Raw genomic sequence first — 18,400 nt, 5'->3', positions numbered from 1 at the left:
CCCTTTTCCCCTGCTTATGAGCATTTTGGTAAGATCTCTTCATTTAGGCGTGCCTTTTTTCCCCCCTTTCAAGGTCCTGAAGAGGCTGCCAAAATGCCTGAGGAAAGTTCTCCTAGGCGGACACCCCAGAATGTCCCTTATGAGAGCCTTCCCCACCTGGTCAATGCAGATGGGCAGTATCTCTTCTGCAGATATTGGAAGCCCAAAGAGATGCCAAGGTGAGTGTTTCTAAGTGATATGTTTGGACTGTGTAGAAATAAGAGCCATTGGTCTTCTCCATTTTCACTTCTAGTTCCATTTAATTTTTGGAGACACCCAGAGGCTTAGAGGCTAAGGAGTTATACACATTTGTTTTGGGGTGGTTTAAAGTTATCTGAATTCAGTGATACTTCCTATTCTTAGACATGAATTAAATGTAAAAAGTAATATTTGATGAGGTTTTTTTTAAATTTATGAAATAAAAATCTCTTTTCACTGTAAAAACAAGAATACAAATTCTACCATCTGGCAATTAAAAAAAAATTCCACATGTTCATGAGTTTTTTTTTTTTTTTTTTGTACTTGAGTGGGTTTCCTGCCACATATTGACATTAATTTAAAATCAAATCTCTTCATTGGATGTAATCACTTAATCAGATAAGGAGATAGGAAGGCTTTCCTCTTCTTAATCCTTTTCCTATATTGCTTTCTTTGATTATGTGGTTCAGGAAGTATAAATATGTTATTTTTGAGGGAAACTGTCTAGTTTTTATTTCCTTCTTGTGCAAATTAGCTCAACTACTTTTTGCCTTTTCTATCAAAGATATCTTAACCATAAAAAATGGGCATTCCTCTCTAGATGAAAAGGCAGCTGGTGTGCTATTTGTCTCTTCTAAAGGCAAACAAGGAAAAAACTCTGTTTATGTTGTGCAAGGCAAAAATAATTTATGAGGTTGATTGATTAAAGGACAAGGGGAAAGTGAAAATTTCCCCTCTGATGGACTCATCACCTGTCCTAATGTTGTCAAACTGCCTCTAAATGCCCCCCTTCTCCACTTTCTGTTTTTTGAGTTGACTTGTGCGTATACCCTTCAGCATTCAATAAATTTCCTCTGGTTCTTCTCTGTATTTAGGTGTATGTAAACTCAGAGTCAGTGAAGCATTTATAAGCTCTTCTAGAGGTGTGGACTTTTAAGACAGTTTTTCAGCTTGAGACCACCTGTTCAAGAATGGCTATTTCTGTCTCTATAAACATCTTCCAAAAATCGAGGAATAGTCTGGCATCCTTTCTCCCCCAATCCTGGCACTAGCCTAAAAATTTCACGCGCAAGAAGATTGTGTGTGTGTGTGTGTGTGTGTGTGTGTGTGTATGAAACAAAGTTGTCAGGGATTATAATGCTAATTAATTATTAATTGTCCACTAGATTGTAGTTCCACTGGATTGGAGATTAGAGAATTAAAAGTCCTCATTTTGGTGTCTGTACAAATTAGTAATACGCCAGTGAGTTCTTTGATCCACAAATGAAAGGATGGTAAAGAAATGAAAGGGAAAGTTTTTCATCTCTTGGTTGCAAACTCTCAGAGCTCTGTTGGCTAGGAAGTTAATTGAGAGGGACAGTGCTCTGGTTTGAGGACAATAACATAAACAGGAGCAGCGTTATTCAATCATAAGTGTGTTGGATTGGTGGAATGACAGTAGGGCAAGGATGGTTAGTAATGGGCACAATTGGTCTTGTTGCAACACAAGAAGTTGGTGGGTTATGTTAGTTCTTGGAAAATTAGTGAACATAGTTGAGAAATTAATAGGATTTGGAGCAGGAAGGAAAGTTAGAAACTAGTTGATTCCCCTCGTTTAAGAGATAAATTAAAGCTCAGCCATGATATGGCTAGAGTAATACAGATAATAAATAGCAAAGTCAGGAGGATTCAGACCTAGATCACAGGGCCAAACGACTGAGATGTGGAGAAAGTGTTAGAGGTAGTTTAGTCCAACACCTTTATTTTACAGATGAAGAATATGAAAGGAAAAGAGGGATGTAATCTGCTGAAGTGCACCCACCTTTGTAAGTGGCAGTTTCACTTACAGATCAAGAGACTCTCTCTTGTTCTCTTCTGATCTGTCCATAGCTCTTTCTACCATTCTTTGCTGAATGATTTATTTCTTTCTATCTCTCTAAAGAGACTGGTGAAACATATACAAATCCCTTCTCAGAATCATGTTTTAAATACATAAAATAGAACATGCAGAATTACAAAGAAAACCAATCATATTGAAAGTAGTTATCAAATTTTTTTAAGTTCAAAGACTAAAGGTTCAAAACTTTTGAGATTTCTAAGAGTGTCCAGATGCACTGAATCTTTGGTTCCATTCTTCATTTCAGTTCTCTTGAGTGGCTATTGGTTCAGGGGATCAGTCTGGAGTCTATACTCTTAATAAGCTTTCATTATGTTCCTACTATCCTGCACACAGTCTTGTGCTGAGAGGGATAGAAAGATGAACAATAAAATTGATAGTGATGATGATGGTGATGGTGATGATAGGGACTGAACTTGTAATTTTAATGGCACAAAAAACTAGCTGTTGAGAAAATTCCCTCTACCAATGGAGGTCAGCATCTTCCAGGCTTAGCTGGTCGGTTGGAGCACTGAGAAGCATTTCCCTAGGGTCACACCATGTCAAAGGTTGAACTCAGGTTTCACTGCATTACCCCAGGATGCTTCTATGATGATGATGATGATTATGATAATGATGGTGATGGAGATGATGACAACAGTAACAATGACAATAGCCAACACTGATGTAATGCTTTAGAGCATACAAAAAACTATATGTACATGATCTTACTTCGTCATCAGGAAAACCTGGTAGACGTTAATAGATATCATTATACCTGTTTTTACAAATAATGGAAACAAAGCTCAGAAATAAGCACAGTTTATAGTAACACAGCTAGTATATTAGGATACAAATCCAGATCTCTTCTAACTTCACGTTCAGTGCTCCTTCCATAGTACCATGCTATGAATTACAACAAGATATGGTCCTTGCCCTCAGATAGTTTACAATCTATTTCGGGCTCTGAGTCTTGTCAAGAAATAAATATAATAACTAACTAGAACATATTAGGTGCCTAAGAGAGGAACAAACAAAGTATTATATGTGGTGATCAACAGGGAGAACTGACTTCTAGATGAAGAAATAAGGGAATGCCTCATGGAAGTGGAAGTTTTTGTATAGTACCTTAAAGGATGATAGATAAATAATAGATACTACTCTGAATAAAGACAGTAGGAAGAAACAGAGGAAAAAAATGCTCTCTAGGTAGACAGAAGGGTAGCCAAGTGGTGCAGTGGATAGAGGGTGAGTCTGGAGTCAGGAAAGCCTAAGTTCAAATTTGAACTCAGACACTAGCTATGTGACCCTGAGCAAGTCACTCAATCCTGTTTGCCTCAGTTTCCCCATCTGTAAATGAGATGGAGAAGGAAATACTATACCACTCCAAGATCTTTACCAAAAAAACCCCAAAGGAGTTGATGAAGAGTTGGACACAACTGAAAAATGACTCAATAGCAACAACAAAAAGGTAGGTAGAACAGCATGAACAAAAGTATAGAAACTGAAAAACTTTATTGGCTGGTTGGTGTCCTCCATTCTCTAAGAAGACCAATCATCAATATACAGTGTGTCTGACTCTGACTGATCAGACCCATATGATCTCAGAAGGCTCCATCACAGGTTCGACACAAATAGGCCATATGAATCCTTTAAATTTGCATCTCACATTTCTTTTGAGCTCAAAAGAAAAATTTACTAATACCTCGAGGGATGGTGTAAAGCCTAGTTTCACTATAATATTGGGTCTGTAAAGGGTAGTAATGTGAAAATAAGAATGGATAAATAAATAAAATGCCTGGACAAAGGCTTTGGACTTTAACTGATAAGGAATGGAGAAATAACAGATATTTGGGGGCAGTCATGTATGCTGACTCTAGGTAAATTAATCTGGCAGCTTTGTGTAGGATAAATTAAAGAGAAGCAAGAGTGGAGCTGGGAGGAAACTCTCCCTTAGGTAAAGGCAAATGAACCCTGGGAATAGCATGGAAAAGAAATAAATATGAGAAACATTAGAAAGGTGATATCAATGATATGTCAGCATAATATGGGGTCAAAAGGAAAAGAAACCTTTTTTTTAAATGACAGGGTATGAACATAGATGACAAAAAAAAAAAAAAAACGAATGATGGAGATCTTACTGAAATAGGGGACTCAGTAGGAGAAGAAAATTTTAAATGAGAAGGTGAAAATGTTGTTCGGGGCATTGTGATTTTGAGGGGCTTCTCTAGGCATGGAGACTGGCAGGGATTTAAAGCTGGCAGGAACATATGGGATCATATAAAGTCAACTTTCAAGGTGGTTGGAATTATGGGTATGGGGTTCAGGAGAAGGATCAGGGTGGGCAGCATAAACTTAGGAGTTCTCCCCAAAGGAGTTATAGCTGGCAAATAAATATGAAGACTTGTCCATGGCTATATAGTCTTTTTAACTGAGGTCCTGTGAAAATGTAAGGATCAGAGGACAAATAAATTTAGTATTAGAAGGAAGTTCAGAACCCAATTCTCTCATTTTATTGAAGAAGGGACTGAGCTCCAGAGTAGTAAGTAAAAAACCTCAGGGTTTATGAATAATTCATGGAACCAGGGTTTTTGATGGCAAATCCAATCTTCTTGCTTGCTACTGTTCTTAGACACTTGGGAAAGGAATTTTGGCTAATAGGAGTGATGATGAGGATGATGAGGATGAGGATGATGAGGATGATGAGAAGGAGGAGGAGTCACGATGATGATAACTTTCATTTCTATGGTTCTCTATAAGTCTTTAAGCACTATATATATGAGTTAATTTTTCTTATTGTTAGGAGTGAGTGAATTCCAGTGTATCATAGGCAACAGTTATAATCTGGAGAGTTGTTAAGGGCGGAGAAATGAATAGCTTAGATGGACTCTTCATATGAGGGGTTCCTTACTTGGGCCCTATGGATTCCCAAGGTATTTGTAGGTAGTTTTCAGGAGGTTCATACATTTGGGTGGAGTAAAAAATGACATTTTAATTTCAATATAATTGAAATAAAAATTCCTTCATAATCTTAATTTTATTTTATGCTTTTAAAAAAATTATTCTGAGAAAGTCCAGGAGCCTCACCAGATTTTTAAAGTTGTCCATCACATGCAAAAAAAGGTTGACCTATTTGATCTATATAGAAAACCTTTTTTCTTGAAGAAATAGTTGAGAAAATTCCTCATTTATACCAAGAAGATAAATTCTTTGAATATAGGATTTTGGTCAAAGGGACTTAGTTCTTTATTTGTTCAGGAGATCTTCCACGCTTGGGATCCTGTGTATACTCTGCACTGACTAGGGATATAGAAGCACTGACAAAAATGGAGGAAAAAGTGGCATCATGGTAGCGGGCTATTGAATAGTGCTGATTGCATGTATTTTACTCCAAAGAAGACTAATGGGTAAGCCAAGTGGGTGGGAAGTGGGAAGAAAGATAAACAAGGAGAACTAAAAAATTTCTCTGCTGAAAAATCTCTTTCCTTCATAAATTGATATGTTTTTGCTTAACAAATTTCTTCCTGGGGGTGCACAGATCTGTCTATTCCATATCCACCTGGAGAATTGATGGCTATTCTTAATCCTCATCACCTACTTGGGACTTAAATATAGGTTTCTAATGTCATGATCCCATGATGTCCTAGTCTGCCTTTAGAATCAGTAGAATAGGTATCCCCAAATGGGGTGTAGATCTGGTTTGACATCCTACAAAATTCAGTTTGTCTGGTTCAGTGTAGTTTCCTTAGTCTAGATGAATCCAGGCTCTTTGAATTTAGATCTCCCAGTTTAGTCCAAAACCTTACTGATCAGCCTCTTTTATTCTTCCCATATGTTGGAAGAAAGAGGAAAATGGAGGAAGGGAAAGAGGAAGAGAAGGAAAAAGAGGTATTCTAAAGCTATATGCTACTGGAGGAAAAGTCGGTCTCATTCACTCTTCCTTTTGTCTCTCTATTATGGATTCTTACAAATTCCTCTATTCCTAGAAATATCTAGAATTTATCTTCCTCAAATATCTATTTTTAAAGTTTTAAAAGTCATAAATGTAATAACATAAAATGGAACAAGTAAGTAAATCAACAAAAAGAATAAAATTACATTTAAAATGACAAATTCTAAACTTTTTACATTTTGATAACAGAAAAAAGTATGTTTACCAAATGCAGTAATATCTTATTTGTTTTGTATCTCTTTTTGAATTTTTTTCCCATTTGTATACTGAAAAAAGCTTTGTGTCATTGGTGTGAGATAAAGACCTTTGCACTCAGAGTTAGAAGAAATATTTCAGCTACGAGACTAATTTTGCTCTTTGAGGCTCAATTTCTTCATCTCTAAAATGAGGATAATACTACTTGCACTAATTACCTGATGAGGGTGCTCTGAGGAAAATGCCTTGTGAATCTGAAATCAATAAATGTGAGCTACATATAATGTGGGGGTGGGAGGAAATTTATCAGGAGACTATTGATCCATTGATTATCTCCACCCACATCTAATGATGTAATTACAGGAGTAAAGGGGCTAGTATCAGAAAGAACAAGATGTTAAGATCTTGAATGAAATGGAAAGGAGCTTATTATTAACTTAATAGAACAAAGTATGTCATCTTCGAGCTTGATTGAATTACATTACTGTTGGCTATTGGCTATCAATCACATCCCTGATGACTCTTTGAAACATTAAAGCACAGGACAGTTTTAAGGAGTGTGACCTCTGGCAGCCGTGAAGGAAGTCAGCTATGGAAGAAGAACCCAACTCTTGAGAGAGCTGTATATTATGTCTTTCTCTTCTCTTGTGCCCTTAGCAGAGAGGAACAGTAGAATTAAAGCCAGGGAGAGCTTAGTGGGGCTGGACCTTAGATGACAGAGCATAGACAGCTATAGATTCAAGACACAATTAGCCCTGGAAGTTGTGAGTGTATTTATACGGAAAGGAAAAGGTCCAGATGAGCAAAATCCCCGGGAAGGAAATGGCCCACAGGGCCCCACAAGAAAAGACAGGTCATTGGGGCTCCATAGATTAGGGATAGGATACTTGATGTCTCTGTGCCTTCATCTTTTTATTTGGTAAGGCAATTGAGGTTAAGTGACTTGCCCAGAGTCACACTGCTAGTAAGTGCTAAGTGTCTGAGGTTGAATTTAAACTCGGGGCCTCCTGACTCCAAGACTGATGCTCTATTCCCTGAGCCAACTAGCTGCTCCATTGTGTGATTTATACAAGTCTTTCCCAAGTTCTAGGGGGGGAAATGTTCTGTACCTATTTTTCTTACTAATCCATCTCACTAAATGCCTTTGCTTTGAATTAATTTTGTCCTAAGCCCTTCCTATTAAAGGTAAGCAGACTGGTACAATTTAGGAGTTCAGACCACAGAGTACCTTTAACATGAGAATATTCATCTCTGGGGGACCTAACCTGCAAGTATCTATTGGGCATTCCCCCAATGAAGGTGATACTCATACATATGCATACAGATCATACACACACAGATAGACACACACAAATACATATACGCATTTATATATACACATACATATACATGTTTACATACACATGTATTTGTAGTCATGTTTTACTAATTTTGTTTTCATTACTATGTTTTTTCCATTTTAAAATTTTTCTTTATTTTATTTTTAAATTACACACTAATGATGCATTTTATTGATAAATCACAGTTTGTTCAGACATTCTTCAGTCAATGATTATATAATTTCCCCTCAATTCTTTGCTATTGTGCTTCATACTGCTATGAATATTTTAACCCAGGATTGATGGAATTTTTCCACTTTTTAATAGCTTCCTTAGGACATCAGTCCTGGTAATAGGATTACTGGGTCAAAGCTCATGATCACAATTGAAACTCCTTTAGCATTTTGCCTGGTCACTCTCCAAAAATATTGTATCAATTCATCATTTCATCAACAGTATAATAGCTTGTTTTTGTCAGTTTTTCTTTTATCATTTTAAGTTATCTTTATCAATTTGATTAGTTTAAATAAGGCAGTATCTCAGAGTTGTTTCGATGTGCTCTTTTTTGATTATTAGGGAGTGTAAACAATCTTTCAATGACAAATTCCTATGTGATTTTTTTTCTTTGAGAATTGTCTGATCCATGCATATACTCTGATTATTTATCTTCTGGTAAATGGATCTTATCCTTATAAATTTTGTATCATATTCTTATAGAGTTGGAATATCAGATTTGTATCCAAAGCATTTACCATAAAATATTTTCTTAGATTTTTTTTCCTTTTTCTTTGGGATACATGACTTTTTTGCTCATTCACTCATTCTTTCTAAAACATCGATTCAACATTTATTGTATATACTCTATTATGGTAGGCCTGAAAGGAACAATGAGTTTAAATAAAATATAATCTACAAACATAGTTTGTGAGAAGACACAAACATATAACTATAAAATGCAGTATTCAATAATATGTATTTTAGAGATTAAAAACAGAGACCTGAGAGAGCCAATTGTTATTAACTGGAAGAATTAGGGAAGACTTCCTGGAGAAAGTGACATATGAACTGAACCTTAAAGAAGGATAGGAACTTTTAATAGGAAAAGGAGTAGAGGGATAGGAGGGCATGGGCTTAGAAGATAAAGTTTGATGCTAGAGAGATGCTTTCTGCATATGTGTATATATAATATGTCTATGTTGTATGCATGTATATATATATATATATATATATATATATATATATATATATATATTTGTGTCTAATGGTAGCTATTTCAAGGTTGGGAAGTATGGGGAGAGAGGAAAAAAAATTTATATCATAACTTTGTGGTATATTTGGAGGAAATAGCAAGTTGTACATGGTAGATTTGCAGTTTCGTGCATAATCATCTTTTTATCGTACTATATTATGGAAATGTTTGTTTTGTTCCATGAATTGAAAGTAAAATAAATTATTTTTTAAAAATAATGTTTGAACCATTAAAGAGACAGGAGGGAACATAATATAGTGAAATGGCAGAAAGTCAACCAATTTTGCTAGAATATGGTATATGCAAAGGTTACCAGTGTAAGAAGAAAAGGATTAAAATATGGAACAATTTCAGAGTGTGAAAGGCCCTGAATACTAGATAAAATAGTTTGAATTTTCTTTTGGAAGTCATAGGAAGCTATTGAAGATTTTTAAGCAGAAGAATTATAGGACCATGTCTGAATACAGGAAAGATTTTATGGCAACAGTATGAAAGATGGTTTGAAAGGGATTTAAGAAGCTATTACCATAGTCTAGGTAAGTTGTATTGGGGTCTTACCCTAGAGTTATTGCAATAAGAACAGAGTGTAGGAGAGAAGATAAGAAAGATTCTAGAGAAATGGAAATGGAAGCACTAGGGCCTGGTAAATGACATGAGGAGTGAGGGAGAGTCAAAAGCAAGATTTCAATGATGGGAAACTGAGTAAATAATAAGAATCGAAGTCAGAAACAGGAGTGAATTTGAGGAGAAAGACAAACAGCTCAAATTTGGCCATGTTAAATTGAGGTCTCCCTTGCGGGCAGAGAATGTTGTGTTTTTGTCTATGTATCTACAAGGCTCAGCACAATACCTAGCACATAATCAGTACTGAAGAAATGCTTGTTGAATTAAATTGAATTGAGTTATTAGTGAGACTTCCAATGGAAGGATTCCAGGATTCCAAGTTAGCCTAGTGAAAATGGTTAGAGTCGGGTCTGAAATTCAAAATATGGCATAAGACTAGAGCTATAGGGTCAGGAGACATCTGTATAGAAGTGATAGTGAAAGCTGTGGGAGTAGATGAGATTTCTAGGGGAGGGAATATAGAGAGAAGAGGGTCAAGGACAGACCCTTGGGTAATACACATATGTTCAAAAAATCCTTTATTTTTATATAATCCTATCCATCTGTTTTGTCTCTAGTAATTTCTTCCATTTGTGCAAGGGATAAGAATTTTTCTCTCCTGTGCAATTAAGATTAATGTTTCTCTTTCTCTAAATTTTAGTGTTTTTTTTTAAGAAAAAAATTTAAACCATTGATACACTTAAATTTCATTCAACAGACATTCATTAAATACATAACACATGTGAGACACTGTTTTTGATGCTGGTAATTCAGAATTTAAAAAATGATATTCTCCTCTCAGAGAACTTACATTCTATTTGGGTAGGATGGTGGCAGAAAAAAAATATATATACTTATACACACATGTATGTCTCTCTATATATTTATATATAGGTATATATGTAAGTACAAAATAATTTCAAGAGGGAAAGGGCCCTAACAATTGGGAAGGAGATTAGGAAAGGTTTCGTGTAGGAGGTATCTGAATGAATCTTAAAGAAAAATCACTTGCAATACCTGCTTTGGCACCCATTTGATCCAATATTAATTAATTCTCACGTAGTGATTAGCAGTGTGCCTTAGGAGGCATCTAGTCCGAGTTGTTTCCTCTCCAACTAGGTGGCAAGCCATTTGAACATGGGACCCACATCTTCCTGTCTGGTACCCTCCCTTATGAAGTTACCCAGTGCCTACCATTTGTTTTGGCAGATTATCTCACGGTAACAGAGTGTTGCAGGCTGCCCTCAGATAGAGCTGTTGGACTTGTTCAACCAGTTTTGTGGAAACCAGCAACTGGCTTTAAAAAACAGATGAGCTGCTCTGGCCCTGGGAAGGAAGGGAGGGCATTTCATGGTCAGGAAAGAACACTCTGCTCTATGACAGTGAAGTAGTTTCAGTGTGTCAAGCCAGAGGTTCCCCTTCTCCCTGCCTCCTCAGCCAGAATGGCCGCAGGTCTATGCTTGTCCTGTGCTTTCCTTCCACTGACTGAGGTCCTGGTAATGAGCTATCAGTGTCTGTAAACAACAATGACATCAGGGACCAGGACTGAATAGTCAGCTTCAGGTGCAAGATAGATTTGTGCCTGACCCAGTCAGGCAATTATTTTACTAAAACTCTCACGCTTTAGAGTAAGGCTCACTTCATCAGAGCAAAGAGCCCTCATCACTCACGTTATATTAAAAGCAGGAAACAGAAAGCACACTTGAAATCAGGAAGATGCTCACATTTTTTTCCTTTCTCCTAAGAGAGGGCAAGCCCAGGATTGGATCAGAATGATGACTGGTCCATTATCAGCTCTCACGCTCTGCTCAGTGCTTGCAATTTGCTTAATTGCCACGTTTCCCCATTTTGCCATCAGGAGGAGAGGCTTGACATGGTAGCTTAACAGCTTCAGCCTGATCTCTCTGGGCTAGGATGGAAATTTAACATTGTATCTCAGGTCACTCAAGTACCATTTAGCCATTTTCAATTCATTTCACTGAGTGGTAACTTACACTCCTGTTCTTCCCTTGCTTTGTGGTCTTAGCCCTCCGACACAGAGTGGGACAAATGAGGCTAGCAGGAGTCAGAAGGGAGGGGTAAGAGAGGAGCAACAAGAGCCACAGGATGGAGTTAGTGTCTGAATAGGACCTATCAGGAAGCAGAAGACCAGGATGGGGCTGGGGAGAGGCAGGGCGTGGGATTCAAACTTACCCTTCCAGGTAAGTAATGCAAGTATTCTTGCTCCCATTTTAAAGATAAAGGAATCGAGACTCATTGGCTTGAAAGATTAATCAGACAGCTATGAAGTGTCAGAGGTGGGGTTTGAGCTCAGGTTTCCTGGTGTTTACTTTTGCTGGAGGAGTGAAAATGTTTTTCTTCAATCAATTGATGTTCTGGTAACAAACTATCAGTGTTTGTAAACAAGAATGATTCAGGGATGGGAAAAAAAAAAAACTTAAATAGCTGCAGCCAGCTTTCCTCCCTAAGTCCTAAAGATAACAAATCAGCATGGGGATGAGCCGGTCAGTTTTTGGAATCCTATTGAGTAAATGTTCCAGGGCACTAAATTAATTAGCTAATTGATTGATTCTTTCAGCAAACATTTGAGAGGAGTAATGTGGTGCAATGGGAAGAGTTCCTGAATTTGGGCGCAGGTGACCGAGTCTAACATCTTAGAGCTGTGTGACCTTCACCTTGAGCAAAAGCATTTAAATTCTCTGAGTCTCAGATTCCTTACCTTCCTACTGGGAATTGACACATTGGCTCTCTATCTCACAGTGATGCTGAGTGAAGCAAATGGCATAAAGTGACTGTGGCTATATATATATATATATATATATATATATATATCAGTGGTTCTTACACTTTCAATACCTTTAAAATATTAAAAATTATTGAGGGATTGTCCAAAGAGTTTTTGTTTATGTGTTTATAGATATTTGTCATAATAGAAATAAAAACTAATTTTTAATTAGTAGATCCTCTGACCTACACTTTGAGAACCACTGTTGTATAGGTACGTAGGGGATAGGGACCCGGCCTGTGATTTCATGGGCAAAGAGAATTTCTATTGAAGAAGTTTCCTCTACCAAGTGCAGATTTCATATCTTATGAGTATGAATTCATCCCCCATCCATTATGACAACCTGCCTCTCCTCTATAAAAGCAGTTCTTATCATTAAGTGCCTACTATGTGAAGAAGCCTATTCTCAATACTGAGGGAAATACACAGATGAATAAAACACAGTCCCTGTACTCAAGAAGAATGCCATTATCCAAATAGGGTATAACTTTAAATTATGCCAAGAAGACTTGCTCTTTCCAACTCTTAGATGGACCACAGAAAGAGCCATTCTTTCAGGGGCCCAGCAGATAAAGAATTTTGCTATGCTTGTGTCTTAAAAAAGATAAAAACACATAAGTGATCCTTAGGTTTATGCAGAAGGAGATTGAGAATTTTATATGTCCATCCTAGTGTTTTATGTCTTTGCTGTCCTGTTGAAGGGGCTAACACTAGAGAAACAGGCAACATTTTGCCTTAAAAAATCAGTATGTGAAATTATTATTGGGAGCTCATTTATACATAATTCCAGGTGTAGGTGTAGGTATATATATATATATATTATATATATATATATATAATATATATATATATAAATTTATTCAAAATGACTTGCTTTTCCCAATTGGAGTTTATAATCAAATGTAATGGTGATTTGAATGCAAAGAAATAGAAGCAATTTTTTTCCTGATTTGTTTTACCTCTCCCACCAAAAAGCAGTGAATTCTCTCTCCTTCCCCTCCCTGCCTTTGGCTCTAAAACCTTGCCGCTCACTTACCACTTAATTTCTTACTGCCTGTGACATTTCAGGTAATACTTAATTTTTCACAGTTTTATTTCTACAGCTAGGCAGTAAATCCTTTGAGATCAGCCACTGAGCCCAGAACCTCTCCATGTATCTTATATATGCATATGACAGATATTCAAATGGTCTTTGAATGAATGAATTCTCTAGCCACTGAAGGAATGAAGAAATGAAATGTATACAGATGCAAAGGGAGAAAGGAAAGGATTAAAAAGCCTTCTTTCCTTTTTCTTCCAGGATTAGAAAGGTGACAATCCTTCTGTCCTTTGCTTGGTCAGAGTTGGTCAGGAGGTTGTTTTGCAGTTTTGGATACTGTAGTGTAAGAAGAATATTGATGACCTGGAGGGCTTCCAGAGAAGAGCAACTAGGGACAGTCAAGGGCCTTGAATTCATGCCATAGGAAGGTTGGTTGAAAGAACTAAGGGTATTTAGCCTAGAGAAGAGAAGACTCGTGAAGTGGGAATGTAACAATAGCTGTCTTCAAGCCTTTGAAGAGCTATCACATGGTAAAGGGATCACCATTGAAATGGTCTCAGAAGGCAGAACCAGGAGCAATGTGAGGAAGCTGCAAAGTGACACATTTAGACTTCATGTCAGCGACAAAAAAAAAATGACATTCCCAAAATGGAAGGAGCTACTTCAGGAAGTCATAGATACTCCTTATTGGAGGTCTTCAAGCAGAAGCCAGACTTGGGGATGTCATGGTCAGGATTTTTTTTATGTATGGGTTGGACTCAGACAGTTGAAGTCCTTTCCAACTCTGCCATTCTATTATTCTATGTGACATAAAAACTGTAAAAATAGTTGGTTTATTATCTCAATTCTGACTCAGAAGAATTATATAGCAACTTTACCCAATCTCTCTTGGAGATCACAGGGATTCTTGGGTTCTCCCCTCAGCCCCTCAGATTCTTCCTTTAGTTGCCAGAAAACTGACATCCCTATCCTCTGGGAACTGTGTTGTCCAGAGAAACAGTCCCATTCCTTTCTGTTCACCATTGGCTAGTGACCATTCCCTTTAGCCTTTATTCACACTGATAGCTAACTGGAAGGACCTGGGGACAAAAACACTTCCATTTCTTTCTCTCCTTCCCTTTCCAAATGGTAATATTATTTAATACTTAAGCCACAGTGCTGGAAATACTGTGTGTGGATCTGTGTGTGTATGTGTGGTGGGGAGTTGGCAGTTGGGTGGTGGGGAACTGGCAGTGTGCTTACAGCACAGCATGACCAGACATAATTTTATTTGAAACAACAAAAACTAGATGCTAGCAAAGTAAACAAGTCATCTTTTTTTCATGAACGTAATACCGAAATCATGTTTAGCATTCAGCTTTGCCACTCAGATGTTGTCAGAGCATTAAGCACCAGATTTTCCTTAGGACTAAGAGCCCTTGATTTGTGCGGCTTCTTAATTGAGATAATAACTTGTAAAACTGGAAGGTTATGCTGATTTAAGAAAGAATGAGAAATGGACATTTATATTAATATGCCATTTACAGAAGTAACACATATCTTTTCATCCAGAGGTGAGCTTTCCTTCTTTGGACCTTGAATAAGTCTTTGTTTCTCTGTTATAAAAGTATAAAATTCTGGCTTTGGGGTATTATTTTGTGCTTAAGGCCATAGAATTTGACCTAAAAGGGACTTTGGAAGCAATTGAGTCCAATCTTTCATTTTACAGATGAGGAAACTGAGCTCCAACTGCAAATCTCATGTTTTCCTCCCCCAGCTTCTCTTTATATGGCACATCTCCTCTATTAGAAGAGGTAAAGATGATTTTTTTCATTTTTGGATCTCCCCACTGACACATGTATACTTCAATACTTCCAAGGTTCTACAATTTCTTTGGCATAGGTGGTACTTCTATGCTTCTGCACATGACCCCCATGATTAATGAATCATCTCCTAATGGACTCACATTTGTTGATGAACCTCTCCTAACTTAGCTACATTTGTCCTTGGATGGCAGGCCAAGCTGTTCACCTCTGGCCTTGAACTTGAGACCCTTCCCACTTGGTGGGACCTGCCAGAGGTTACATAGACTCCATTATTCCACCTTCAAGAGCTCAGCCACCATGAAGTTCTTAGGAGAGAACATTATAAGCACCTATTCAGAATGTTTGTTGAGTTGATATCCTAATGTCCCTATTTCTTCTCATGGTATTTCTAAATGCTTCTCTTCCCCACGCACAACTCTTTAGGATGCTTCTGGTGCTAATACTTTCCTTGTAACAGGACAACAGCCTGCTTTTTAAATGGGGACATGTCTTCACACATTTTTTTTTCCTTTTTTACAAGAATCTTTAAATGACAGAGGCTCTTTGATGGGAGAAGGACTGCTGCCATCACTGCAGTAGATGTTTGCGACAGTTTTGTTGGTGTGATAATTTCTTCCAGTTACCATAAGAATGTTCTGCAGATACAAATCTGGCTTTGTTTTGCAATGGAGCCTAAGGGGAAATAATAGCAAAATAAGCCTATGTAGTGAATAGCAACTGTTGTTGCCAATTTTCTGTTTATCAGTTGACTCTTACCTTGTAAGTCTTGATCCTAGTCCCAGATTCACTTTATTTGTGTTCAAAGGACAATTCAGTAGGTCCATGTCTAAGTGAATGATTTTTAAAGTGACACACATGATTAACTGAAATTACAAGTCCTGCTTTTTGTATTAATGGTAACAGGCTCGTAAACTTATAGAGGCTCATAGATCCTCTAGAGAGCTAGAAGGATCTGAAGGATAAGCTAGTCCCAGTCCTGTCATGTTGCTTCCATATCATTGACTCTTGCATGGGACTCCACATTTCATTCATATAGCCTCCACCATAGTGGAGGACACCTTTTGCCTTGCAGCAGCTTCCTAATTGGTCATCCTGTTTCCCAGTTCTTCTTTCTAATCTGTCTTTGACACAACTATGAAATTGGTATTCTCCAAATACCAATCTGACCATGTCATTCCTTTACTAAAAAATTTTCAGTGGCTCTTTATGGCCTCCAGGGTAAATATATATATATGTTCTTTTATTGGACATTTAGGGATCTCTATAAGTTAACTCCCATCTATCTGGCCAGCCTTATGTCCTAGTCCTCCATTTGATGATGAAGCAATCTTGCAATTGCTTTCTGTCATTTTGCAATACAATATACATATATGTGTACATATGTATTTGCATATATGTGTACATATGCATGTATATATGTGTGTGTGCATGTGCATGTATATGTGTGTGTGCATATACATCTCTCTGTGTCCGGCTTTGTCTCTCTGTGTCTCTCTCTCTTTCTGTGTATATATATATATATATATATATATATATATATATAATTTTTCTTACTTTTCTGTGTGATCATACAAAGATTTAGAATTAGAAGTTGTTTTAGAGATCGATTGGTCCAACTCTCCAATTTGATTCATGACAAAAATGAAGGCCAGAAGAGATAAGTGCTTTGTTTAAGGCCATAGAAGTTATAAAAAGCTGAGGTGGGATTTGGACCCAGATTCTTCTTCTGCCTCCAAATCCAATGCTCTCTCCATAATTTATAATCCTTCCCCTTCCCAGCTCCCACTTCACCTCCATACCATGTTAGCCCCTTAAGAGCAAGGACTATTTTGTTTTGGTCATTTTCCCAGTGCTCCTCACATAGCAGGTACTGAATAAATATTTAATCCAATTCAGCTGGGAAAATTTTCGTCTAGTGATACTAGGTCACATTTCTACAGCACTTTCCGGTTTACCCAGTCCTTTCTTTCCACCATCCCCAAGAGGTAGGTGTTACAGGTATCATTATTACAAATGAAGAAATTTCCCCACAGTCTTGATTCCTTTGAAGGAGTGGGGTGGTACTGACGGTAAAATCCTGTCTTTAAATTTCTTATAAACCAGTTCTAGGAAGGGGTGGAGAAGAATAGACTACCACAGCTGGTTTGAAGGTCTCTCTGGCAAACCTTCAAGGTCTCTTTGTTTTGTGATTTCCAATTCTACATGGTAACTATTCTTTCTTTTTAAAAATAAGTTTATATTGATGTCTCTTGATTTGTTCCCCCCCCCTTTTTTTAACATCATCACAATTCCCCCTAGTATCGCATTTCCTTCCCCTCCCAAAGAACCATTCCACATAACAAAGAATATTTTAAAGACAAAATTTTTTTAAAGAAAAAGGAGAGGGAAACAATCAACATGCTGATCAACCAGTATATGAACAATGTCTGAAAATATGTGCAGTGTACAATATTTGTGTCCTCACACCTCTGCCAAGGAATGGGACAGAGTGCAGATGTTCATGTGTATTAATCCTAGATCCAACCTCCTGCTCTTTCTCCTGAAATTTTCTGTGTTTCAATCTTAGATTGATCACCAGTCCCTGGTGCCTATTTCAATGGACCATCTTGGGTAAGGTGATTAAAAAGCATGCCTTACTTTCTCAGTAGGAGTTCAAACAGATTTTTTTTTAATTTTCCCATTCCTTTTTTTCCTCTGGAAATTGGATTTTAATGTAAAAACAATATTTAAATTTCATAGGTGAGATTGGGAGTGATCTCAGGGGAAATGATATAATTTGGGAAACTTTCTTTCAGTCTCATTTAGAAGACTCAGACCTATGAGGGATGCTATATCTTTGCTCATCCTGTTTCTAGAGAGGAGGTGTTTGGGGAGAAGTGACCTTTGGATAGGAGTTAAGTAAAAAGGTTGTACTAATATTTGGATAGTGCTACCCCAGTGAAAGAGAAACTGCCTCCATATTTTTTTTAATAGGTACATCTAGACTACAGGAAAATGAATGGATCTGAATCATACTTAAAGACAGCTGTTTTTCTACTTACCTGGAAGTTCAACCTTGAGCACAGAATTATAGGTTATTAGACCTGGAAGACATCTTAAGAGACCTTCTAGTCTATTCCTCTCATTTTACTGATAAGTAAAGTGAGGTCCAGACAAGGGAAAATACTCATTTGAGGTTACATAACTAATTAGTGGCAGAGCAGTAGCCTAGTGTTCTTTGCATACATCATGATCCATTTCAGAGCTCTAGGCAAAGAGCGATTTATTAATCTAAGTGTTTTAAGAATCTCAATTTAGTTAAGTGAAGCAATTTGCAAATGTAAATTAAGCATTTCAATATATTTATCCTTTTTCTTTTGAT

General features: G+C 37.2%; 1 protein-coding gene across 7 annotated transcripts in view; it reads left to right on the top strand.

Annotated features, from left to right (window-relative positions):
* MGLL (monoglyceride lipase) overlaps positions 1–18,400 on the top strand; it is a 177,255-nt gene that overhangs the window by 25,577 nt on the left and 133,278 nt on the right. For 6 of the 7 annotated variants that reach the window (XM_031956252.1, XM_031956279.1, XM_031956271.1 and 3 more), the window contains exon 2: positions 74–218. The exons of the other annotated variant lie outside the window; for it this stretch is intronic. In XM_031956252.1, coding sequence (XP_031812112.1) covers positions 74–218 — 145 coding nt within the window. The remainder of the gene's footprint in view (positions 1–73; positions 219–18,400) is intronic. 7 annotated transcript variants of the gene reach the window in all.

This window comes from Sarcophilus harrisii, chromosome 1 (assembly GCF_902635505.1).
Source record: "Sarcophilus harrisii chromosome 1, mSarHar1.11, whole genome shotgun sequence".
Taxonomy (NCBI): Eukaryota; Metazoa; Chordata; class Mammalia; order Dasyuromorphia; family Dasyuridae; genus Sarcophilus; species Sarcophilus harrisii.
The sequence above is the reverse complement of the archived record's forward strand: the minus strand, read 5'-3'. Positions and strand labels throughout refer to the sequence as shown.